The sequence below is a fragment of the Myodes glareolus genome, chromosome 9, assembly GCF_982192425.1.
Source record: "Myodes glareolus chromosome 9, mMyoGla1.1, whole genome shotgun sequence".
NCBI lineage: Eukaryota > Metazoa > Chordata > Mammalia > Rodentia > Cricetidae > Myodes > Myodes glareolus.
This window is the reverse complement of record NC_142034.1, coordinates 33,571,207-33,597,410: the sequence shown is the minus strand read 5'-3', so window position 1 is coordinate 33,597,410 and position 26,204 is coordinate 33,571,207. Positions and strand designations below refer to the sequence as shown.

Sequence of the window (26,204 nt, the reverse complement as noted above, 5' to 3'; positions counted from 1 at the left end):
AACCCCTCACCGGCCAGAATGGTGTAACTTACCAGATGGTGTAACTTAGTTGGGGAAAAAGAGAGGCCCAAACCCACTGGATTTCAGAGTCATAAGACTGTGTGGGTCAGGGATTACAATCTATGCAATACCATCACTGAAATAAATTCACATGAGAAAGATACGGACCACCACTCCAATGAAGCCAAGAATCTCAAGATTGAGTCCTTTAATTTTTTGACCAGTGGCCAAGAGTGGGGCCAATAACTCAGTGTCTCTTTGCAAAGAAGCTCCAGGGCAGGTTTTTTAAAAGCAAAAAACACAATTACATCAATCTTGGATGAGGGTCAGAGTAACCCTGGGGCATTTGTTTTGATAGAACCTAATTATTTCAGACATAACATGGCAATTAATTTTGATTTATACCTTTTTCTGTTATGTTAGTTTACATTTTGTTTGTATAATCATTACTTATTTTGGTTAATGCATCTGGACCATGGTCAGGGTCATGGAAATTCCAAATGTATTGCCAAGGCAGACCTGGCTGTCAGGGGGTGGGGAGTAGAGGACTGGCAACTGTCTATACAGACTCAAAAATGGAGTCAGGACAACTCAGTATGCCATTAACCCTTCATGATTTGGGAAACAGGTGTTCTATCTGTTCTGTTGATTCCATTGAATATTTTGGAAGGAACAAAAAAAAATACTTGACTGAGATTGCTTTATGGATGAGATGCTCTATGGAGGCTACCATGTCACTTGACTGGGATAGATGGTGTGTTTTATTTGCTCCAGTTAACATAGTACCCTACTTATCTGGGTTTAATAGATTTTTTTTTTTTTTGAGATAGGGTGTCAGTTCATAGCTTTGGCTGACTTGGAATTCATTATGTAGACCAGGCTGGCCTGGAACTCATAGAGGCCTCTGTCTGTTTCCTAAATGCTGGGATTAAAGATGTGCAACCCCAAGTGTGGCCCTGTTTTTGCCTTCCCTAGGTTGGCAGTCAGTCAACTTCAGGATTTTTCTGTCTTCATCTCCTGAATGCTGAGGTTACAGGAATTTGGGAGATTACAGTAGGCTGTTATGTGGGTGCCAGGATTCAAACTCAGCTTCTCATGGCTGTGTGAGTGCTCCTGAGAGCCATCTCTTCAATGCCATTTAATTACAATTCTAACGGAAGGGGGCGAAGGCACGGCAGCAGGAACAACTGGGCGCTCACATCTCAAACTCTAATCAGGAGGCAGAGAGCACACGGGATGCAGGGAGGCTTTTGAAAGCTCAGAGGCTAACTCTATGATACACCCACCCCCTTCAAGGCCACACCTCCTACTTCTTCCCTACAGCTTCACCTACTGGGACCAAGTATTATAACATGAGTCTATGGAGGGCATTCTCATTCAAGCCAACACAAAGCGAATGTCACCATAACCCCAGGCATTATAAATTTTCCATGTTTATTTGCTTTCAGAAACATGACTTAGAACTTGCTACAAGGTATGTCTGCCCTGCTGAAAACCAATGACTATTTGCTAGAGACTCACAGCTTTCTATTTTTTTTTCTTTTTCTTTTTCAAGACAGGGTTTCTCTGTGTAACAGTCCTAGCTGTCCTGGAACTAGCTCTTGTAGACCAGGCTGGCCTCAAACTCATAGAGATCCACCTGCCTCTGCCTTCCCAGTGCTGGGGTTAAAGGTGTGCACCCCCTACCCCTGCCCCCTCCCCCAGCCTGGAATGACTCAGAGCTTCACGTCATTGTTTGGCAATCATACACCCACCACAAGATCAACTTTTCAAGTGCTAAACTTTAAATTTTATTTTAAAACAAGCAAACATAGTTTCAACATATCATATGCTCTCATTTATATTTGTTTGTAGGTACCGACCACAGGATGCAGACCCAACTCCACGGGAGCAGTTAACAGAAATGGGTGAATGTAACATTTGTGGTCAGAGTGGGGACAAGGTGAAAGAAGCCGGCTGGCTGCTCCAGTGGAGTTGCTGCATCTTCAGTGCTGAGGGTTCAAAGGATGAGTTCTCTTGTGAGAGCACAGAAGACCCAGGTAGGGCGCTCTCAACTGGCACAGAACATTCACAGAGCAGATGGCCAAGGGATCATTCAAGTGGATCAAGTTGGAAGGACTACTAGCAGAACCCTGAATTTAGAAAAGATGTTTGAGGCAGTTGCCATCCAAAAGAAGGTGGTGCCCTGCCCAGCCCTGCATTTTTCCCAGCCTGTCAAATCTGTCCAAACAATCAGGGTGCTATCTTGCTTGGACAATGCCAGGAAAAAAACTAAGAAAACAACCTAATGTCCCGACTCTTCCCGTTTGAACATTCTATGTCAGTCACCAGAGATCTGGGCTCCTTTCTTGTTCAGTGCATCCTGTGTGTTGAATCTCCTTTAATGTGAGTAGCCTTAATATCCAGGTTACCCCTACAGAGACTGAGGAAATGCCTTTGGTCTAGCTAGTATCAGTATCATGACTATACACTTTCTAGGTAAATTCTATAGATTCTATTTGCAGAGTGATAATCTTGTCAATGTTGGTATTAAAACTTAACTTTTTAATACGCTTTCCCCAGAATCTTGGGATATACACTTTTGGGACCAGTAAGCCTCATACTCACTAAATAGCCAGGGGCATCAGAGCAAACACACATGTGTGTCTTTAGGGAAAGTACCTGAGTACACAGACAATTTGCACACTATGATCACAACACAACAGAGGCCGTCCTGGTACTTTACAACACAACGAAATGCCACGGAAAGCTGTGACATAGCCAAGTGACTGTTCCAAGTGGCGATGGAGTCCCCAACACAGTACTTTCAGAAAAAAATGAGGGTGTAGGTGCATAAAAAACATTACAAAACCAACCATATGACAAAATCTTCAAAGTAAGCATTTTCCAAATCCTTAGAAAAAAATTTGAGCTAGGGAGTTGGCTCAGCAGAAAAGAGCACTGGCTGTTCTTCAAGAGGACTTGAGTTCAGCTCCTAGTACTCACACTGTAGCTCACCCCACGCCCTCTTCTGACCTCCCTGTGCACCGTCATGGTGTAGACATCCATGTAAACAAAACATACATATACATAACAACAATTTAAAAAAACCAAAACAACAAAACAACCTTGTTTTTTGAGGCAGGGTTTCTGTAGCCTTGGCTGGCTGGCCTGGCCTACAGAGTGAGATCCAGGACAGCCAAAGCTACACAGAGAAACTTTGTTGAGAGAGAGAGAGAGAGAGAGAGAGAGAGAGAGAGAGAGAATTGTTTTGTAAACAGCATAAATACTTTACATACTGAAGTCCCAGGACTCACTCAGCACGGTTCACTGCAGCAGAGGTGAGTGGTCTCACATGCTGTTGCACTGACTGAGGAGGAAGGCAGGGGCTTCATCTGGCCTGCTCACTCTGCTCCACCAGCTCTCCTTCCTCCGAGACCCCACACAACAGTCTAAAGACTACATTCACACCAGGAACTACCAGTGTTTATGTTAATAGCTAGGTCACTGATTGGGTTAGAATGCAATTTTTTTCCCTGACAGGATCTTCCTATGTAGCCAGGACTCTGCCTCCAGGTGTTGAGATTATAACAGTATACACTGCCAACCTCGTACAAACAAGGGTGCTGTAATAAAAAGGCTCCTCTGTCCCGTGAGACCATGACGGGGCTGAGAATTCACCTCTCAACCACACTCTTGGCCTTCGTGGCTCTGAGAGAACACGCGAGATGCAGCAGCTAGGTCTGAGGCTTCTAGAAACACAGAGCATGCTTTGCAAAGGTGAGCTGAAGCAAGAACCTGTGCTGTAGCTGAGCATGGGACTTCCTGAGGACTGGGAGGAAGCAACAAAACAATTTTCTTTTTAAAGTTTCTAGACAAAATAAAAAAGCAAAGCAAGAAACCCAAACAAGAAAACATTTTCTAAATAATAAGAGTATAACATTCCCTGTCCTAAACTATACAGTTTAAAAAAAAGAAAGTCACAAAAATCAAATTACCCCACCACCCCCCCACAAAGAGAGAACCTACCAGAGCATTTCTGAATATAAAGCGCTGGTTTCTTGCTTCAGAATTACCATTTTGAACAAAAGTATCACGAAATCATCCTCTATAGACCTTTCTGGTCAGATTATGTATTTAGGTTCACATTGATGTGCAAATTAACATAATCTTTCAAGTTTTCTAACTAGTGCAAATTAAAAAACCCACAGTGTACATTAGAAATATTTGACTTTATATTACAGATGAAAACGCCTCTTTCTGACATGCTGGTAGAAGCACCCAGTTTACAGCACAGATAACAACTTTGCTGAGTCAGTCTATGTTACAACCAGGTACACAAATGTTCAAAAGGCGACTACTACAGATTTCATACTCTAAAAAAATAAAATAGTTTCACTATAAAATGTTTATAAATATCAGCTACATTACAGGTTCACAGCGAAGAGTTACAGAAAATCCAGAACATTTAAATTTAGTGACCTCACTACTGGACAACTTCCATTTGAGACAGAAGTGTCTCTGACTTGATTAAATATAACAAAGCACTGGAAACTTATCTGCGTAAGAACCGAGAGGAGCTGCCAGGTATTTGGTGTTTAAGCCACTAAGTTTATGGGCATTAGGAATGTATCAGAGCAGAAAAAGACAAGAGATGTGAAAATAGATGGTTTCTAATTTTTCCTGAGAACATATAAGTTATGTTGCTATCGAGACAACTTTAAATGGAACAGAGGATCTCGTGGTGACCCAGTGTGTGAAGTACAGACCCCGGGAATGTAAGCTACCACTACCTAATATATAACTTGCAAACACCAAGTCTTATATATTGTATTCAAACAAGGCACATGCCTATACATTTATCTGGAATGCTGGGTGAACTAGCGCCTAAAAGTGTGAGCTGTAGAACAATGCTGTACATTTCGTGTGTGATGTTGTGAAAGGTGCAGAGTGAGATCTGGCTGAGCAAAGCCTCAGAATCAGTATAGTGTGCTGTGGGGAGGGGTCACACACCTGCTCTAACTACGGCATTTCTGGAGTCACCCGAATTATTTTGATTGATAGCCCCAAATGAATGATTTGTTTCCACTACAGATGAGCGGTGTGAACTACAGGTAAAAGTAAGAGTGTGCCTCAGAGGGTGACGTCTTAGCAGTCCTGACCTTCCTAAGGAGGAAGTTCATCTCACTCCAAGCAGGATCCGTTCACAAGGGAGTGTTGCAAACTCTCGCTTGCCCTTGGCTACAGTTATCCAGTGAAGGTGTATGAGGAAGCTGGGACAGACTTGTGGAGCATCTTTCAATGGTAGACTTTGGCATCATCTGGAAGAAGTTAATTTAGCAGTGAAAATTTACTTTAGATGATGTATGCATTAATAGACATTACTAAATTGGCCTTCCAAACACATGGTCTAGGCCTGAGGTGACTCAGACTGGAGTTTATGGCAATTCACTGACTGTGGATTCATAACAAACCATTTAAACGGGAGATAAATGGTGGTTCTGGGAATAGGTTCTAGTCTTTCAGAAATTAATTCATGCAAGACCACCAAGTGCAAACATGCCATTTGTCAGAAATACACAGGGTTATATGCCCAATGGGTGTGACTAACCACAGAGGCAGGCCATTGACAACAGAAGAGCACCCTCTAATGGAGAGCTATGGAACCACCTTTCAGTAAGTCCTTGGCAACAGAGGGTGGAGGTGCGATGAAACCAAGCTTTGTTACCCCAAGGTCTTCATCATGTGCCTTCCCTTTTCAAGTCTGAGAAATGAGCATAGTGAGTATACATGCCATGGAAACCAAAGGAGAGTTCTATGTGACTGTGACCAGCAGACTTACATGACCACCTCACTAGCTAAAGCTGTACAATACAGTGTAAATGCTAACCACAAGGATCATACCACAAGGATAATAATAAATTAAGTTAAAATATATATCTTTCTAACTTTGAAATAAATATGATATAAACATCTCAGCAGAGCTTCCTTCTCCAAGGTTGATGCTGTTGAAGCCCTGCAGTTTCATAGCACAAGATTGCTCACTTGATGCGAAGGCAGTAGGCCTAGAATTGTTTTTTGAATAATTAATCTAACTCAGAAGCTTCCCTTATGTGTATTTTTTTCCCCACTGTCAACACTACCTTTTAATCAACAGAGAAGCTGGTGAATTATAGAGCTCCCAACACAAAGTGCTCTTAATCTTACTTTAGACCCATCCACCTAATACACACACACACATACACACACACACACACACACACACACACTGTACTGGGAGTGCAGTTCAGTAGTAGAGCATTTGTCTACACTTCCTTCCAGAGGACCTAGGTCCAGACTCTAGTACTGCCCAAACAAAAACAACTTAAAAAAAAGAGATTTTTGCATTTCAGCTCAATATGGTCATTAAATAAATACCCAGCGGCCTAAAAACAATGACAGAAAATACACCACTGTGAAAGCTTAAACTGTCATTGCTCTTTCTCTTTTCTCCTCAGGGGCTCCCAGAAATCAGGACGTAGGTCCGTTTGGCCTGGGGCTGGGAGATCTTAGGAAGCACACTGCAGGAGAAAGCCCAGCGTTAACCACAGCAGTTCAAAAAGCAAGTTAATTTTTAACATGTTACGTTGTCACCATATCAAAAACTAAGAGGGAAATGATCTCATCCTCACTCTGTCTATCAACTGTCACTCAAGACAGTGCACACTGCAGTGGGCGCCAGTCAGGAGAAACAGCTGAAACAGGAGAAACAGTCAGGAGTGCAGCTTTGCGTGTTTTCCCAACGTTAGTACTAAATGATCAGAGGATCTTGCTGCTAAGAGAACGTGTTTGTGATACTGAAGTCTAGCTGTGGAAATGCTGTTTACATAAGCTCACACCCATTATACTAGGAATGAAACGAAGACGGTGCTAACAGCACTTCCTGCGGGCGACCACGTGTCTGTGGCTGGACAGCTGCTGCTTCAGCTCATCCTACTCAGCTTCCTTTAAGTCCTCTTGATCCGAGGCACTTGAGATGTCGTCATCCGACTGCTCCCCAGAGAAGCAGAGCATCAAAGCATGTGTCTTGTGCGTTATGGTGACAGTACAGGGTCCTTGGGCCCAAGGCTCCCCATCCACCTGCATCGGCATCATCGAGCACTTCAAAATCAGCTGAAATCAGGAAATAATTAGAAAAATGTCAGTTCTAGAAACTACGAACAGGTATTTCTATCTCCCATTAACTCCTACAGGTTCTTAACCTTTGACATTAAACAAAAATTCATCTGAATATACCGAAAGACTGTTTAGGGATTCTTTTATTTTTTTTAAAATTTTTTTATAGGTTTTACTGATTAATGTAATTGAACATTTTCAGTTTATTAGCTGTTTATATGTGGGTTTTTGTCTGTTTTGTTTTTTCCCTTCCTTCCTTCCTTCCTTCCTTCCTTCCTTCCTTCCTTCCTTCCTTCCTTCCTTCCTTTTTTTTTCCATCTTTCTTACGTAGACAGTGTTCTGTCTACATGTATCCGTGCAGGCCAGAAGTGGACACCAGATCTCATCTCATTACAGATGGCTGTGAGCCGCCATGTGGTTGCTGGGAATTGAACTCAGGACCTCTGGAAGAGGTGGCGGTGCTCTTAATCCTGAGCCATCTCTCCAGCCCCTTAGGGATTCTTTTCTAATGGGTACTTTATTTCTTTAGTTGGCAGCTTCCTGCAAGGCCCTGCTACAGTCTACGAGGACAGAGAAAGTGACAGATGCGTGCTGTCTTCCTCACACTCACAGCTTGGAAACAGCCAGTTACCTACCCGCACTGTGTGTGCTTGTCCTATTCGAAAAGGATTTGCCAGTTTCACTTGGATTTGAGCACAGTGGAAAGACCCATACACTCCAACGACTTCCAATAAGCCATCATCATGCCTAACATTGGAATAAGAAAATATGGATTACAGAACACAATGAAATCAAATTATCCACAGATAGCAGTTTCTCTTTTAATAAGATGGGCCATCAGTTTATTTGTTCATTTATTTACCTACTCATCCATCTGCCCATCTGATGTGGGATTCCCCTCTGTATGCTGTGAACACCACTGGTTAATAAACTGTCTTGGCCTGTGATAGGGTAGAGTAAAGCTAGGCGAGGAAAACTAAACTGAATGCGAAGAGGAAGAAGGTGGAGTAAGGGAGAAGCCATGGAGACACTGCCAGAGACAGACATGCTGAAACTTTGCTGGTAGGCCACGATCTCATGGTGATACACAGATTAATGGAGATGGGTTAAATTAAGATGTAAGAGTTAGCCAATAAGAAGCTAGAGCTAATGGGCCAAGCAGTGATTTAAATAATATAGTTTCTGTGTGATTATTTCAGGAGTGTGGGTGGCTGGGAAAACAAACAAACGGCCTCCTACAACACCCATCCATCCATCCATCCATCCATCCATCCATCCATCCATCCATCCATCCATCCATCCACCTACCCTCCCATCCACCTATCCACTTACCCACCCACCCACCCATCCATCCATCTATCCACCCACCTACCCATCCACCCACCCATCCATCCACCCATCCATCTACCCACCCATCCATCCACCTACCCATCCATCCATCCACCCATCCATGTGATTAAAGGCACCCAGAGCCACCACACCCTATTCCATCAACTTATTAATGTTCATATGTTAACATATATAGAAGAAGTGAAAACTGGAGGGAAAACTTACTAAAACAAAATAAAACAAAAACCCCAGAGCACTTTAAAGTAAAGTGACAACTCCAGACTACAGCTGGCTGTGGTGACTAACAACTGTAATCCAGCTCTAGGGAGGCCTCAACGTGAAACTGTGTTCAAGATGAACGTGGTTTTCACAGTGAGACCATGTACTCACACCAAGCACTGTCAAGCCCAACCAACTACACCGCAAACATCCATACCTGGCTAGAGGGTAAGTCTCGTCTCCCATTCCTTCCCACAGTCTGCAGCCGCCGCCCCAGTAGCCAATGTTCAGAACGATAATACCTTCCAAATTAGGCAGTTCAACTCGCTCACCATCCAGTTCTAGCTTTAAAGAAATACAGGTAGTTACTACAGGGCACCCTATTTCCACACTTACTTACCCGGAACTCAAACTTTAACACATATTCAGATATGAGACATGCCTGAGGGGAAGACAACTCCGTGCATGCAAGGCAACCTGGCTGTTCCTTCTCTTGACACAATGGAATCGATTCTTTTACAAAAGATGTTTATCCAAGTATTTTATGTATTTGAGTGCTGTTTTCATACATGCCAGAAGAGGGAATCAGATGGTTGTGAGCCACCAAGTGGGTGCTGGGAATTGAACTTAGGACCCCTGCAAGAGCAGCTAAGTGCTCTTAACTGCTGAGGCATCTCTCCAGGTCATGGAATCAATTCTTAATTAATTAGTTTATTCCTGGTGTGTGTGCACACACACGTGCGGTGGTCAATCTACCTTGGGGACTGAATTAGGGGCCTAACCTTGCTGTACAAGCCCTTTACCAACTGAGCTATCTCCTCAGTCCCAAGTGGAACAGTTTTTAATCAAGTTATCAACAACACTAGAACTAGTTACTTGGGCTCCTTGCTCTGTACAAAATAGAGAAAGCAGCATGGCACCTTACATTCCCAAACCAGGAGCCTGGCACTCTCTGCGTTGGATTCCCCACTGCCAACCAGTAGGAAACCAGATGACACTGCCTGTCTTGCTCTCCTGACAGTGTTTTGTGGAAACCACCTTCCCTTCCCCCGTAAATGTTTCTAACAGGCTGTGTACTCCTGCCTCATTCCCCTCTCATGCACCCTAACACATCAGCTGGTACAACCAACATGCCACTCCCTCATTACAGACTTCACTGGCTTACCCTGGCACCGGAGGCAGAATTCAAGTTCCAAACAGTCTGCTATGATAAGCCATGGGCTGGCCTCTGTCTGGATGTCTTAGACTTGGCTCTCACCCTCTCCTCCCTGCAAGCCATGTTCTGCAGTGAAGCTCTTATATGTATCTAGGCTCCGTAGGCTCTGGGTTTGATCCCCAGAACCACAGTCAATAAAACTTTGATGGAGACTCTTGCAATTCCCTCCTTACCGGGTGGCTTCTTGAAGGCTTTCTGCTAAGGGTTTGCTGGACAACGGCAGCTTTCTGGGCTGGCGCGTCAGACTCCTAACTGCATGCCCATGCTGTCCGTTCTTTCTCAAGACGTTTATCATTCCCACCCCTTCTTATTTTACAATAGTTCTGGGGTTCTCTAGTTAATGTTTCTGTTGTTGTTAACTCTTACAGACTCTTTCCAGAAGCAAGGAAGATACACAACCGCTATGTGTGATGTCAAGGGTCTGGAACAATACACAGTCAACAATGCCTTATTTTTACTGTTTATACATTTTTACTTGCTTTAATATGGTAAGAGATATCATACAAAACATGAATTAATCTTTTAAACTTTCATAAGCATTCACTGTGTTAGGAAACATAAATCTGCTATCTTCTTACTAGTTAAGCAGATTCTGGAAACAAACCAGGGTCCAAGTTGTGAATACTAACTAGTTCCTGTGACCTTGAACCATGTGACTTAGGAAAATAATTTAAAATAGTTTTGTTGTCTCTGGGAATATAGTAATGCCTGACATAAATGTTTGCATTGACAATTTAGAGGAACAAGGACTACAAAGAATTCAGTCAAGTGGAGGCCGTCAAGAGATGGCTCACTGGTTAAGAGCACCTGTTACTCTCACAGAAAACCAGGTTTAGTTCCTAGGCACCCACAAGGCAGCTTACAACTGTCCTGAACTCTAGCTCAAGGGATCTGCTCCCCTCTTTAGGTCACGGAGACGACCAGGCACACAAGTGGTGCACATACACACATGCAGGAGGAACACTCATACACATAAAAACAAACAACTTGAGCAAGTGTCTAGCATACGAATGGACACTTGACATCCATGAACAAAGTATGTTTACAGAAAACTACTCAGCATTTGTTAAAGAACTTCAGAATTCAGCCAATACCGAAATCTTTAGAAAAGGCATTAGTAGCTTACCTCAATTTTTTTATTCAAATCTTTACACTCTTGCACTAAACAATCTTTAGTTCCATAGAATAAATAGACAGCCTGTGAAAACAGACAAAAATACAGCATTAAAGTATGAAGAAGACACTCCAGCAAGGCTCCTGCTGTGCTGTAAGCCATTGCTTCCCATGTGGCCTGGACACTGAGGGACAGAGAAACGGGGAAGCCTCTGGCATGCGACCCAGTTTCACACTCTTCTAATACCCGTTCAGCATTTCATTTCATCATGCAACTGTGGTAGGAGGAGTCTAGGTGAACTGTGGCCAGGACACATGAAATGCTAACTGTCTCTCTTTGGAGATAGGGTCTCATGTAGCTCAGGCTGGCCTAAAATTTGATATTTAGGTTAAACTCCTAATCTTCACGCATTTGCCTCCTGGGTACTGAGATTACAGTTGGTTGTTACCCCACCTGGCTTTCAGAGGTGCTGGGGTTAAATCCAGGGCTACATGCATCCATGCAAGGACTCTCGCAATTGAGTAGCATTTCTAAACCCTCTTTTTCCTCTGATAAAGTCTTACTATGTAGTCGACTGGCCTTGACTTTGTGGTGATTCTCTTGCCTCAGGTCTCCCATTCTGTTAGAATTACAGAATCATCACTCTCTTTAAAGGTGATAATAACCCCCCCTTTTTTTTTGATTTAACTACTCTGTTTTTCTGAGGGAATGTAAGATATGGTTGGGATGGTTTGTGTTCAAATAGTACTGCCTCCTGACTTATCTAAAAAGTATATTTTATAAGACTACGTTAAAGTAAGGAAATTCTATTTTTTCCCAGTACTCCAAATTATTTAAGGAAAATGCATATAAACCTAGCAAACATTCTCTAAACACTTTTGAATATAGAAGGGTTGACAGAAAAACTGAAGTTGCCAACTGTATAAATAGCAGTCTTTATTGTCTTAGCAACACTATTTTAAGAAATATTTTATGTGTGTGGGTGCTCTGCCTAAACGCATGTCTATGCACTACATGTGTGTTTAGTACCTACAGAAATCAAACAGAGCATCTGATTCCCTGGAATTGGAGTCAGAGAGGGTCGTGAGCTGTCACGTGGGTGTTGGGAATCAAACCCTGGTCCTCTGCAAGAGCATTCAGTGACCTTAACCACTGGGTCGTCTCTGCTGTCCCCTCCTGTCTTATTATTTTATTAAGAAAAGGGGACAAGTGTCTGTGAAAGAACTCTCCCTGAAAATTGTGGTTATTTTTGCATCTACTAGATCCTGTAATGGTTCCTGTTACAATGTCTTTTTTTATTACCAGTCCCAGCAGTGATCACTGGAAGATAAAGAGATATTTAAAAAATGATCTGTATGATTAATAAAAGTACTAATACAACAGCAACAACATTAGCAGAAGTTAATCAAGTGATGTGATGGGCAAATTGAGAACCACCGTTTTAGCAAACATAGCTACTAGCACGTGCTGCTTTAGTATGTCAGATTTCTCTCATATTATCTATCAATCGTCAAATTGATATTCTGCATAAATGATGATGGGTGGTGGTGGCGTATGCCTTTAACCCCAGCATTCAGGAGGCAGACGCAGGTAGATCTCTCTGAATTTGGGCCAGCCTGGTCTACAGAGTGAGTTCCAGAACAGACAACACTACACAAAGAAACCTTGTCTTAAAAAAACCAAACAACCCAAACAAACCAACAATCCCCCCAAAAAACCCCCCAAACAAAACAAACAAAACACACAGAGACACGGGGGGGGGGGCAACAAAAATCTCCCTCCCAAGTGACCTCTGAATGACTATCATGGTTAAGATAGCTTTCTCCTTTCCTTGGTCCCCTGCTATTCGTGCAGTTCTCTTATGCTTGCCCATAATAGCTAGAGTAGCAAGCACTGTAGGTAAGTATTGCACTCAGCCTTGGCCTCTATTACAGCCACAATTTATTTTCTTTAAAAAATAAAGAGAGGAATATTGGGTGCCATGGAGGTCTCTATGCTCACAGTCGTGCACACAGGGTTGTTTCTTCAGGGGAAGGAATGCAAACCTGTTCTCTGCCCAGAGGCTGAAGCATGCTTGCTAATCTGGTGACCTTTGCACTACCTGTGTGGCCAGAGATTTTCTGGCACCAGATCCTCCCCCAGACCCTTATCCTAAGTTTGTTTTTCTGGGTCAATCTATAGAACCCATCTTTATGGGCTTTACAAAGAGCTTCGATGGAGTCACATCCGGTGTGTATTCAGCTTACTTTGTTCCCAAGGAGATGTACGCATGCTTTGTTGTTTATGAGGGACTGAGTTAGTTATCCCCAGAACAGTTTCCACCAAATTGTGCTGTGCTTAAGATGCCTAAAACAAACCACTTGGGGTCAGACTGCTGAAGTCTGAACCAACACGCAGTACTGAGTCGTGCTGAGCAGAATTGCCTTTTTGCCTCCTGAAGTTCATCTCTCTGCTGTCCATGAAGGATGCAAAGACATGCCCCCACGAAATGTGTATATTCCATACACAAATAGTATGAAATTTCAACTATTTGTAAAACATAAATAAGGATAAACTAAAGTGTATTTATCTTTCACAGTCAAGTCACTAAACATGCTAAGCAGACCCAGGTATGTATGGTGGAGCACATCTTTAATCCCAGCAAAGGCAGGTGGACCCCTGCAAATTCAAGGCCAGCTCAGTCCACATAGTGAGTTCCAGAACTACTAGAGAGACCTTGTCTCAAAAAAATAAAATCCAGAAGCAATAATAACAGCAAATCAAATACAAACAAGCCAAGTAGGGGTAGTAAATGCCTATAATCCCAGCACTCAGGAGGCAGAGGCAAGTGGCTCTCTGTGAGTCTGAGATTAGCCTGGTCTACAAATGAGTCCCAGGACAGTCAGAGCTGTTATACAGAGAAAACTTGTCCCCCCCAAAACCAAACCAAACCATATCAAAACAGAAAACCAAACCAAATAAGGAGTAAGGGATCAGCCATGCTAGGAATTGGAGAGAGACTTTTGCTAAGAGTCTAAGAGTCATGGGAACAAATGCCCTTACCTCATTTGCCTTGTGGGGCTTTCCTAAACCAACAGAATATAGTTCTCTATCAGTGATTTAACCAAAAATTTATCTTCCATCTGGGTGGTAGTGGTGCACGCCTTTAATCCCAGCACTCGGGAGGCAGAGGCAGGTGGATCTCTGTGAGTTTGAGGCCAGTCTGGTCTACAAGAGCTAGTTCCAGGACAGGCTCCAAAGCTACAAGGGAACCCTGTCTAGAAAAACTAAAAAAAAAAATCTTTCAGCTACTTAAGACAGACGTTAACATACTCCAATTAACTTCCATCTAAATAAAATATCTCAACTTTCTAATTTTAAAACTCTTGTTATAGTCAACAAAATACATTTATACATCTTAATTTGAAATCCTACACAAAACAGAGCATGTAAATGTTTCCATAAGTCAATCTGATCGGAATCTAAGAGGGCTAAATATAATTAACTATTGATTTTTACTGTACCTTCGGTGATAAGCAGGAAATGTTATTTTATCCACACACCTTGTTAAGAATTCTGCTGGAAAACAGAGACGGTGCCTTCTCACGATGAGCGTGAAAATTGAGAGCCATGAGGGCATCAGGTCCAACAGAGAAGTAGTTGTTCATTGTGAACTCCTGTGAGAGAGAAAGTGACGGTGACTCCAGCAGCTGCGCCACCCACTGGTCAACCTCAGTCCGCATTCTTCTTGCAAATGGAATATTTTCTTTCTTTCTTTCTTTTTTAAAAAGATTTATTTATTTATTAGATATACAATATTCCTTCCATGTGTGCTTGCATGCCAGGAGAGGGCACCAGATCTCATTATAGATGGCTGTGAGCCACCATGTGGTTGCTGGGAATTGAATTCAGTAACTACAGACACGACTCCCACTTCTACTCAACCACCACATCTCATCCCGTCTGGAATGGTTCTGCATTCTCTCTCTGTTTTTTGAGACAGAGTTTCTCTGTGTAACAGTCCTGGCTATCCTAGAACTCACTCTGTAGACCAGGCTGGTTTTAAACTCACAGAGATACAGAGCTGCCCCAGAGCTGGGATTAAAGGTGTGCGCCAACACCACGGCTCTGCATTTTCTTGGCAGTTTTTTACTTCTGTGTTCTCATGGTATTTGTTCTGTACCTTCTTTGTAACTTTCAGATTCCGTTGGTCTTAACTCTTTATTCCCTTAGTTTGTATTTTCCTATTCAGCCTAAATTCTTCAGTCTACATATCTAGCTTGGATCTCTGAGCAAAAAACACAAACATTCAGCCTCTGATTAAACACCCACAGTCATTTGAGACGCTATGCCAAGTAACTCATTTCATTTCACTCCAAGCCCCAACTTCCTTATTTTTATTTTTTTGATTAAAATCATTTCCATATACCTAATCATAAACATTAAGCTCTCGTAGCTATGTATTTGTTTTCTTCGTTTTGTGGCCACCAGTTACCAAGGCTTTTCAGTTTAACTTTAAAACATCTTTAAACTGAAAATAAACTCTCGAAATTATCCTTAAGATTCTCCTTGTGTCTATAAGCTATGGTCATACTATCTCAGAAAGTTTTCTTAAAATACAGATTGAGATTGTGGGTACCTCAGTGGCAGAATACTTGGGCAGTGTGTGTGAGATCCTGACTTTGATCCTCAGTAAACGAATGTTCTCTATTATCTCTGTAATGTCAACTATTTGCTGATATACCTCACCTATGGTCCTTTGCTGATCCACATTAACCTGATCTGCCAGGGCAGGAGTGCACTTGTTCTTTTCCAAAGAACATTTTATAGCCCGATGTGGCCGGAGTATTCATATAGCACTTCCCCAAATACAAGTTAACAGAAACAAACCAAGCAAAACCCCAAACCCAACAGTTCAGTGAGTAAGGCAGGCACATGGGTGACTTGCTTTGTACCCAGCTCCCTTTTGATGCCAGATCTTTCCACCCTGCCTGACTGAAATAACGGACCACAGACACTGTGTGTGCACTTGCTAAACTGCTTACAACCGAAGCACTGAAAACGTACCTTGGGTTTTCTTAAATTGTAGTATCCTTTATTTGTTACCTGCACTTTCCATCTAAAAACAGAAGTTAAAAAAGTATATTTTACAAAAAAAATCTATATTCTAGATAAGTTGACAGAAGACAATTTCAATGCTATCTATTTATCTTATTTATTTATTTATTTTTGTTTTTTTTTGAGACAGCGTTTCTCGGCATAGCCTTGGCTGTACTGGAACTTGCTCTGTAGACCAGGATGGCCTTGAACTCACAGAGAGAGATCCACCTACCTACTACCCGAGTGCTGGGATTGAAGGCGTGCGCCACCACAGCCTGGCCCTTGATGCTATTTTAAAGCATCTGAGGATGTACCCACATCTAAGTAAGTGTGCAAATTTTAGCATAATTTATAACTGAACTATTTACAATATCAAAACCAAGGCACCAGAATCTGTTATAAGTGCAGCTGAGATAGCTCTTTTCATTTTAATTACATTTAGCTTGTTTTTGGCTTCTTGAAACAAAGTCTTTACTCCATGGCAACTGACCTCAAATTCATGGCAATTCTCTCCTGCTTCAATCTCCCAAATGCTGGGATTACAGGGATGAGTTGCCATGCCTGACCAACTTCATTGAACTTTATAGCCACACAAGTCTTCATTTACACAAATAATACCCCCAAACTCAAGGAACAGACTTGTGAGTACTAGTTACTAGTTAGCAGTAGTAACTTACCGGTCTAGCTTGATTCCATCTGCTTCCATTACATTTCTTAAGACCTGTGCGACTGGGATTTCTCCAGCATAGCCTGTACCCCAACCCAGGGTATTGGACAGATCGTTGCCTGTTCCCAGAGGTAAGACTGCAACCTGTGGAATGTACTTTTCTTGTCCCTAGAATACAGAAGATGTACTGCAGATTTTTCTCTTTGGATTATTTGTAGCATAATAGTATTTTGTAAAATTTAAAGACTAAAGCAACAAAGAAAAAAATGTAACAATTGTAGGTTGCACTAATTACTTAATCAGTGTTCTATTCCTAACTATCCAAATTGGCTTCATCTAGTGGTCACCTGTTACTTTCATTCTTTTTGGGGTTGGTACTAGGGACTGACCCTACACATGCCAGGCAAGTGCTCTACTACTGAGCCATATCACCAGCCCCCATTACAGTGGTTCTTTTTTTTGTTTTTGGTTTTTTGAGACAAGATTTCTCTGTAGCTTTGGAGCCTGTGCTGGAACTAGCTCTTGTAGACCAGGCTGGCCTCTAACTCACAGAGATCCTCATGCCTCTGCCTCCTGAGTGCTGGGATTAAAGGTGGTGTGCGACCACTGCTGGCATTACAGTGGTTCTTAAAGACAGATACCTTAATCTTCATTTCATCAACTGCATCGAGGACCCAGCCCACTGTTCCGTCCCCTCCGCAAACAAGGACGCGGGCTGAGTGATAAGGAAGAAGAGTGCACAGCTGCAGGGCTTTGATCGGGGGTGTTTTAGTTACATCGAACACCTAAAAATAAAAGAACAAGGAGAAGACTGTTCAGCCCACACTGTCCTTCACCTGCGGATGACTGCCCTCTAGATGCACAGAGGCGTAGCTGAGCAGCAGGACTGGCTATTATGTATTTTCCTGACAGTTCCCAGGGCCCGATCTATTACTGTGGTTCATCCAGTACACTGACCTACAAAGCAGGGACTGGCCTCATTCAACCGACTAGGACACGGGGCCCAGGAGGCTAAATCAATTGTGCGATTCTGCAATGTGGAAACACAAGGCAAACTGAGAGCCTAAGGCTACAATACCATTTGACTCCTTTCTGTTCATGTCAAACTCTAGTGTGCTAATCTCGCCCTTGGCCAGTATTCTGTACTTCATGCTTTAAAAACTGGCCTTGAATTTAGAGATCCACCTGCTTCCGTCTCCTTGTACTGGGATGATAGAGGTGTGCCATCACACTTGGATTATGGGCATTCAGTTTTAATGGCGTGCCTCCCCCCATTTGAAAAATCAATGTATAAACCGGGCAGTGGTGACACACGCTTTTGATCCCGCACATGGGAAGCAGAGACAGGCAGATCTCCATGAGGTTGAGGCCAGCCTGGTCTACAAAGTGAGTTCCAAGACAGGCTCAAAACTCTAAGAGAAACCCTATCTTGATCATCCTCTAAAAAAATCAAGGTATAATTTACTTTATCAAAAAAATTCCTCTCTAAAAAGGAAAACATAGTTGAATTTAGTTTGTACAACTACTATCAAAATCCAGTACATAATAACCCTTTTGTTTTGTTTTTTTAATAAGATGTCTGAAGATCCCTTTACAGCCACTTCCCATTTCCAGCCCCAAGCAATCAAGAATTATACTCTCTGGCTCTATTGATTTGCCCTTTCTAGACAGGACACATGAAAGCAATTACACAGTCTGATTGATACCTTAAGCCCTGATTGGTTTAGCGGTGCTTTTTAGGTTCACTTACTATCAAATAGTTTGTTTCTGTCCGTCACTGGAAAGTATCCACTTTATGAAAACACAGAGTGTTTATTCATTCACCAGCTAATGGAGAGTCGAGCTCTTCCATTTTTAGGCAATTATGGCTAATACTGCCATGGGACATGTGTACCCCAATCTCTGTGGGATATAAGGCTTCCTTCCCTTAAAATGAGATTGCTGGGTGATGTGACTTTTGTTTTACTATATATTTGAAAGGCTTGAAGTTTTTTTTTTTAACAAGTATTATTTTTTTCTATGACTAGGTAGTGATTTAAAGCATCAATAACCATTGCGTTTTAGGGAAAACAAAAGCTAAAAATGACCTTAGAAAGCAAGGCTTTCTCTTTAGTTACCTGGACTGGATTTAACAGGATCCTAAACTCTCCCAACAGTCCTTCTCCCATGTTAGTTCCACTGCGAGAGTTGGCCAGGATTATTAGTGGGGTCCACTGCTTTCCAAACTTAGAAGCCAGCTAAAAAATGAACATGAACGAAACAGGGTTAGTAGTGTCTGAGAGATGGCAAATACAAAACTTTCCTTAGTAGCAATGGCGCTATAATTTGCTGAAAGAAATATACCTGTACTATCAACATAATAATGACAAACAAGCCCAAGAATGGCAGAGGATTTTACAGCTTGACCTTTTACTCAGTGTAGACTTCCTGTGTGCATAAGTCTCCATGGAAAGAGGAGACCACCCCCTCAGATATTTTCTCCAGGAGCCCCCCTTTTTCCTTTCCTGATTTGAGACAGAATCTCACTATATAGCCTTAGTTGGCCTGGAGCTCATAGAAATCAATCCACCGGCCCATCTCCCAGGTGCTAGATGGAAGGTGTTGGCCACATACCCACCAAGAGAGACTATCTTCTTTCTTGAAATACGGTCTCCCGATGGCTCATGCAACTTGTCAGTTATGGTAGGCTGGCTAGCCAGCAAGCCCCAGGAGTACTGCCTTCCTAAGGCAGGGCTTACAAATGGAGGCACCATGCTCAGCCTTGAACACAGATGCTGAGGACTGAGTTTAGGTCCTCACGCTTGCAGGGCGAGTGCTTACTAAGTGAGCCACTCCCCAATTTCCACACGATTCTTTCCATGTTATCCTTTTTAAGACATTAAATTGAATCCATTTTTAACATTTTAAATTTGTTTTTCTGTGTATGAGTGTTTTGTCTGCATGTATGTATGTACATTATGTGTATGTAGGTATGTAGTGTCCTCAGAAGTCAGAGGGTGTCAGACAATCTGGAGCCGGAGTACACAGGTGTGAGATGCTATGTGGCAGCTGGGAATTGAACCTGGGTCTTCTGGAGACAAGACTACACATGAAATAAATCACTTTAGAGGAACTCGTTAATAAAGCAGTTTATGCCACTGCTAAATCAAATTAGTATAAAATTAAGTTGAAAATGGGGTTCTTAATAATTTTCACTGATTTTTCTCATTTTGCTTCCAAAACAGTTATTACATAAATTTCCACACAACTGCTATGTTAAAAAACTTGGAACATTACATAGGTTGAGTATCCATTATCTGAAATGCTTAAACAGAAGTATGTCTCTCCCTCTTTTTTTTTCTGAGACAGAGTTTCTGTACAGCTTTGGATGTCCTGGAACTCGCTGTGTAGACCAGGCTGGCCTTGAACTCACGGAGATCCGCCTGCCTCTGCCTCCAGAGTGTTGAGATTAAAGACATGCGCCAACACTGCCCGCCCAGCAGAAGTGTTTTTTATTTTGGAGTGTTTGCACATACATAATGGGGCGACTTTAGAGACAGGATCCAAATTTAATATGAAATTATGTTTCATATGTATGTACCTTCAAACAGCACAAAGTCAGTTTTATAGGACATTTTAGTGTTCCTACATTTTGACCACAACCTGTCCTGTGATTAGGAGGAGGATTTTCTACTTGTGGTACCATGATGGTACCTAAAATTCTGGATCTTCAATGTTGGGTTAGGGATGCTCAACTTTAATATTTGAGTCTGTCACCAGTTAATACAGTCCATGTTCTTTTAGCCATTGACAGAGCAGATTCTTATCTTCTCTGACCAGGTTCTTTTTTTTTTTTTTTTTTTTTGTCTGTGATCTAGTTTTTTCTTTGTTTTTTTGAGGCAAGGCCTCACAGAGATCCATCTGCCTCCTGCCTCTGCCTATTAAGTACTGTGATTAAAGGCTCTTTTATTATTTTATATGTATGGGTGTCTTGCCTGCATTTATGTCTGTGTACCATATGAAAGCAATGTCCAGAGGCCAGAACAGGGTGTTGGATCCCTTGGTACTGCAGTTATAACTGGTTCTGAGTCTCCATGTGGATGTTGAGAATCGAATCCTGGTCCTCTGAAAGAACAGTCAGTGCTCTTAACTGCTGAGCCATCTCTCCAGCTCCTGGTTCTTAGTTTTCGCTCTATATTCCAGAACTTGCTATACTGACCTTAAACTTTTGGTCCTACTGCCTTTACCTTCTGAGTGCTGCTACTGCAGTCGTTGGCTATCATGACCGGCCGTGGGTACAGTTTTATGGCTTCCCATAATGGCATTTTAAACCCCTTAATCTCTTATTGACTTCATTCCCATTTTTTCCTCAAACACACAGAATTAACTATCTTATATACTAACTTTAAATAAGTAAATTTATAAAAAAATAAACTAATTACCGCTTCATAATCTGTCTTTTTGTCTTTACGCATCTGGTTAATGGAAGTTAAATAACCTGGTGGGATGACGAGATTCCTGAACTCTCCAAAGTCACACTGTCCGTTCCTCAAGCCGCTCTTCATGCACTCGTCGTGGACTGTTTTCTGGCACCAAACGCACCTGAGGGAAGAAACAGCCGTCAGTTAATTTTAAACTGGTGTTTCCAACCCACAACCACATTTCTGTCAAAAGGTAAAACAGTGTATCCACACACAAATAAATATAATTTTAAAAACTGCACAAAAATATACTACCTATGATCATACTTCTAAAAGTGCACAAACAATTTCTCAGGGTAGTTTTGTATCATGATAGACACCTGAAGGTACAACTCCCTAACAAGGTCAACCTAGAACAACAGCCGTAATTAGCAATGTGTAGGCTTTCATTTAAACCTGTTTGACACCTGCAGTCCCTCAGGTCCGGTTTGGAAAACTGCCAACACATAGAGAGGAAAGCATCCCACTTCTTTTAGGAGCTGATAAACAGTTCCATGCCTGCTTCTGAAACAAAGACAGAGCATGCGTATTCAGATTTGTCTCTGAACTGGGTACCAGTGCCAGCTACAGGCAGGGAACAGTGTTGGCAAGACTTAGGCTTTCTATTATTAATCTGCTAAGCTATTTAATCCCCTCATAGATAAGACAGATCTGACTGAGCAAAAGCAGGCCACCAGAGCAGGACAGAATTAACTAATCTAAGAAGGAGGGAACAAACACTTCTCTGCCAGATGTTAACTCCTGGTCTTCTATTTTAAAGGTTTTTTTTTCTTTCTTTCTTTTGGATGTTGAGTTTGTCAAGTAATTACTGTTTACTCAAGAGTTCTACTGATGGCTAAAAATAGATACCTGCACAATGAGACACTTATAACACAACTTGCTCATGCCATTTATAAAGACTGGCTTCTAACGTCAGAAACTGTAATGGAAGGTTACACAATAGATGTGAATATACCCATCTACTGGCTGCTTACAGCTAATAACTACTGAGTATGTTATCACTGTTTCTGAGGTCAGATGCTGCTATTTGATCCTCTCTGGCCTTGAACTCTCAATCCTAATGCCTCAGGTTCCAGACTGCTGGGGCTATAGACAAGTGCCACCAAGTTTGGATAATTTTCCTCCAGTGCTGGGGATGGAACCTAGGATTTGTATATGATATCCAAGTGTTCTTATTACCTACCTACCTACATCTACAGCTCAGATAACCCTAACCTACTATATTGTATTTATTTTTCCCCATATCACATTTATTTGCGGGGAAAAGGGTCAAATTTCACCACCAATTTTTAAATTAAATAAGACTATGAGACACTGATCTACTTAATTTCCTGTTTTCACACCTGCACAGCTAATCAGATGTGGTATATAAACAAACTGTCACCACCACAGAGACAAACACAAGGGATACATAATTTCCCATTCAGAAGTGTTGTTCTTGTGTCAAAAAAGAGAAAGAAACCAAAACAACAAACAAACAACCCTCCCAACACACAAAACAAAACAAAACAAAACAAAAACCAACCCCAAACCAAAAACTGTTATGCTGAAAAAACAAGGGCAGGGGTTGGTGAGATGGCTCAGCAATTAAGAGCTCTTGCACAGGACCTGGGTTAGAGTCCCAGCAACCACTTGGTAGCTCACAAGTTATCTGCAACTCTAGTTCCAGGGCCTCTGACATCCTCTTCCACTTGGGAGTACCAGACACACAAGCGGTACAGAAACATATATGCAGGAAGAACACCCACATATAAAATAAATCTAGCCTCCTGAAGCAGAACCCCAAGCAAGGGCAGAGTCTAGGTCTAGCCTCCTGGCACAGGCTAACACATGATGGTGACCTTATTGTATATTATTATTGAACATAACCTGCAGGATAACCACTGCAATATTTCCTAATAACTTCCCCTGGGAAGAAAAGTAAAACTAAAGTGGGGAGGACATGAACGTCTAACTAACCCTCTATTTGTGTGTGTGTGTGTTACTTTAGTTTCTAAAAACTAGAATATATTCATGATTTTCTTTTTTCTTTTTTTTTTTTTAAACTTTATTTAACTTTATTTCATGTGCATTGGTATAATGATGTCCGATTCTCTGGAACTGGAGTTACAGACAGCTGTGAGCTGCCATGTGGGTGCTGGGAATTGAACCTGGGTCCTCTGGAAGAGCAGTCAGTGAGCCATCTGAGCCATCTTAACAGCCCCCCATGATTTTCTTTTTTAGATTTAATTTTATTGTATGTGTATTGGTGTCTTGTTCACATTCATTTCTGCATGAAGGTGTTACATTCCCAGGAACTGTAGTTACAGACAAGGGTGAGCTGCCATGTAGGTGCTGGGAACTGAACCTGGGTTCTCTGGAAGAGCAGTCAGTGCTCTTAACCACTGAGCCATCTCTCCAGCCTGATGAATTTCTTTAATAAAAGTTTTTTTTAAAAAAAACAACAAAACTTACGCTTGAGAATTTAGGAATCTTAGAAAGGTATAAATAACACCATCGACAACTCTTCTGGAGATGTATTTCCAATTTTATAGTACAAGATGCTTTTCAGGTAGGAGTGTGATCTGTGTGTATTGGACTCTGCATTTCTTCCAAGTTGGTATCATGCATGTTTTCCTAAGCTATTATTTTTTTAAAAAAATGATTTAGAAAGAAATGTGTAATATTATGTTATATGTACCATTTCATAACTTATTCAATCTTTTTTTTTTCCTGTTAAAACCTTTTCAACCAGGCAGCGGTGGTACACTCCTTTAACCCCAGAACTGGGAGGCAGAGGCAGGCGGATCTCCGTGAGTTTGAGTACAGCCTGGTCTACAGAGTGAGGTCCGGGGCAGCCAGGGCTACACAGAGAATCTCTGTCTTGAAAAACCTTTTAAAGAGAGGATGGACAGAAGGATCAACAGCTAAAGAATGTGTACTGCTCTTGAAAAGGACCCAAGTTTGGTTTTCAGCACCCATGTGCTGAAACCACCTCAACTTTGGCTTGGGTGTGTGTGTCTGAGTGTTACCCTCTTGTGGCCTCTGTGGGTGCTCATGTGTACATAACCCCACACAGAGTCACACAGCAGCTAGTACCACCTTCTGCTTCAGCTCTTGGAAGCGTGTGTGGGACTTCTATTTGTTGGAAATAAGACCCATCACATAGTGAGATCCAGACAAGGCTCTGACAAGGCTAGGTGTTAGAAATCACGGGATCCTGCCCTGTTTTATCTTCAGTCTTCTCAACCGTTAAACACGCGAGGGCAAATGATCTGCAGGGCAGCACTGCTGCCCACCAACCTCCGATGCAGAAGCCTCGTTCAGACGCCATTTCACACGCAAAACGCACTCTTCGGTGTATGTGGGGAAGTCATTAAAAACATGCTCAGTTTAACTCAGGTGACTCACCTGAAAGATCTGACAACGAAACATTCCTTTCAAGGCTGGTGAGGCCCACTAGCCGGATTACTTGCTAGAGTGACAGAACTCCTGGGGTGAAAAGGAACTCACTCCACAAAGTTGTCTTCTGACCACCACATATACAACTCATTACAAATGTGCACCTCCCACACGCAAATAAACAAATGGCAAACATAAAATAAATACTCCATTTTTGTCTTGTGTGTCAAACACTTCGCTATGATACCAAGAGCTGTGTTTGCAAAAGAAACTTAGAGGAGAGCTCTGCTTTGGTACAACCCTTGTTTTCATAGTTCCAAACCAAGAGCCAGCTGGTTTGTAACTAGAATAAAGTTACTGTGTGTGCCCTTCAGTTTTCCTTATATAAAATGGGGTGCTACAGAGTAGCCCCAAGGCAGGCGGCAATTAAGAGGCCTTTGATGAAAATTAAGAGCTCCGGCAGGGGTGGGAAGGTGGTGGCGGGGTTCGGTTGGCAGAGTACTTGAGAAACGTGTTCAGGGGCGTTGAGTTAGATCCCCAACACCTCTTGAACTGGCCTGTCATCTCAGCACGGGGGAGGTCAAAAGATCACGGTCATCCTCTGTTAGCCAGAAAGTTTGAGGCCAGCCTGGGCTATAGAAGAGCCCCGTCTCCAAAAACGGGAAAACAAAGCATCTAAAGGGGGTCTGCCGTGAACGCCGGGGATGCTTGTGAGTGAGTGGTTTAGGCCATTTGCTGCGATGAATTTAGGTCTCTCGAGCGAGTGTTTGCAATCCTGCACCCCCCCACACACACACAAAGGCCATACCTGTAATCGCAGAGCTTAGGCTGGCTGCCGCACTGCTGCTTGCAGACGACACAGTAAGAGCACAGGGGCACGTTGCCGCGGATCCAGTGGTGAGGCATGGCATCTGTGGCCCGGCCATCGTTCTTGAGCATGATCTCCTTGCACGGGAAGCGCTTGTCTGCCTTCTTGAGGCAGCCCTCGTCCACGCGGAGCCCGCAGCAGTCGCAGAAGGCTCCCTGAAGGATGTGCTGCGCGCACACGCAGCAATAGGTGGGGTGGCTGAACAGGTCGGTGTCACGCCAGCAGTGCTTGCTCTTGCGGAAGATGTCCCTGCGATGCAGTTGCCGGCGCGACCGCTGAAGGCTACACCAGAAGGTGATGAACACCGGCAGCAGCACGGAGAACAGCGTCCATAGGACCAAATGGCCATCGGGAAGCAGGCTCTGGCTGGGCGGACCGGTCCGCCGGTCCCCCTCCATCTTCCCAGGCTGGGGCGTGGTCTAGGGAGCGGCCAGGTCCACAGGGCTCGCCTTTAGGACTCACAGCGTGGGATTGCGGCTCGCCTTCGCAGCGCGCGGCCTCGGCCCCCGGGCCCACACTCGCGGGCTCGGTCCAGCACAGGCTAGGCCCGCCGCCACCGCGCTCGCAACGGCCGTCCCGCGGGGCCTCGCCCGCGCCCTTCTCGCGAGGTCTCTGAGACCTCCGACGGCTCGCGCGGCCCCGGGTTCTACCTGCAGTCAAGCCCGCGATCGCCGTCCCACCCTCACGCGGCGAGATCTGCGTGGGGTGAGGAGGCCGCGCCTCTGGCGCGCACCTGC

At 43.0% G+C, this 26,204-nt stretch overlaps 1 protein-coding gene across 1 annotated transcript; it reads right to left on the bottom strand.

The window, feature by feature from the left end:
• Positions 1-1,763: 1,763 nt before the first annotated feature.
• On the bottom strand, positions 1,764-26,204 carry Dgke (diacylglycerol kinase epsilon). The gene is made up of 11 exons (XM_048446869.3): positions 25,408-26,204; positions 21,180-21,339; positions 18,876-18,995; positions 17,400-17,543; positions 16,769-16,926; positions 16,059-16,110; positions 14,555-14,668; positions 11,025-11,096; positions 8,900-9,027; positions 7,770-7,881; positions 1,764-7,131 (listed from the first exon to the last, which is right to left on the bottom strand). The coding sequence occupies exons 1-11, from the start codon at positions 25,863-25,865 to the stop codon at positions 6,952-6,954; spliced, it is 1,698 nt and encodes a 565-aa protein (XP_048302826.1). The 5' UTR covers positions 25,866-26,204; the 3' UTR covers positions 1,764-6,951.

Coding starts and splice junctions, on each gene's coding strand:
- Dgke (XM_048446869.3), bottom strand. CDS start 25,865: ATGGAGGGGGACCGGCGGACCGGTCCGCCCAGCCAGAGCCTGCTTCCC. Junction 17,544..18,875: donor TCCTGTTAAATCCAGTCCAG/GTAACTAAAGAG, acceptor TTTTATTTTTAG/GTGTTCGATGTAACTAAAAC. Junction 14,669..16,058: donor ACAATTTAAGAAAACCCAAG/GTACGTTTTCAG, acceptor TCTCTCTCACAG/GAGTTCACAATGAACAACTA.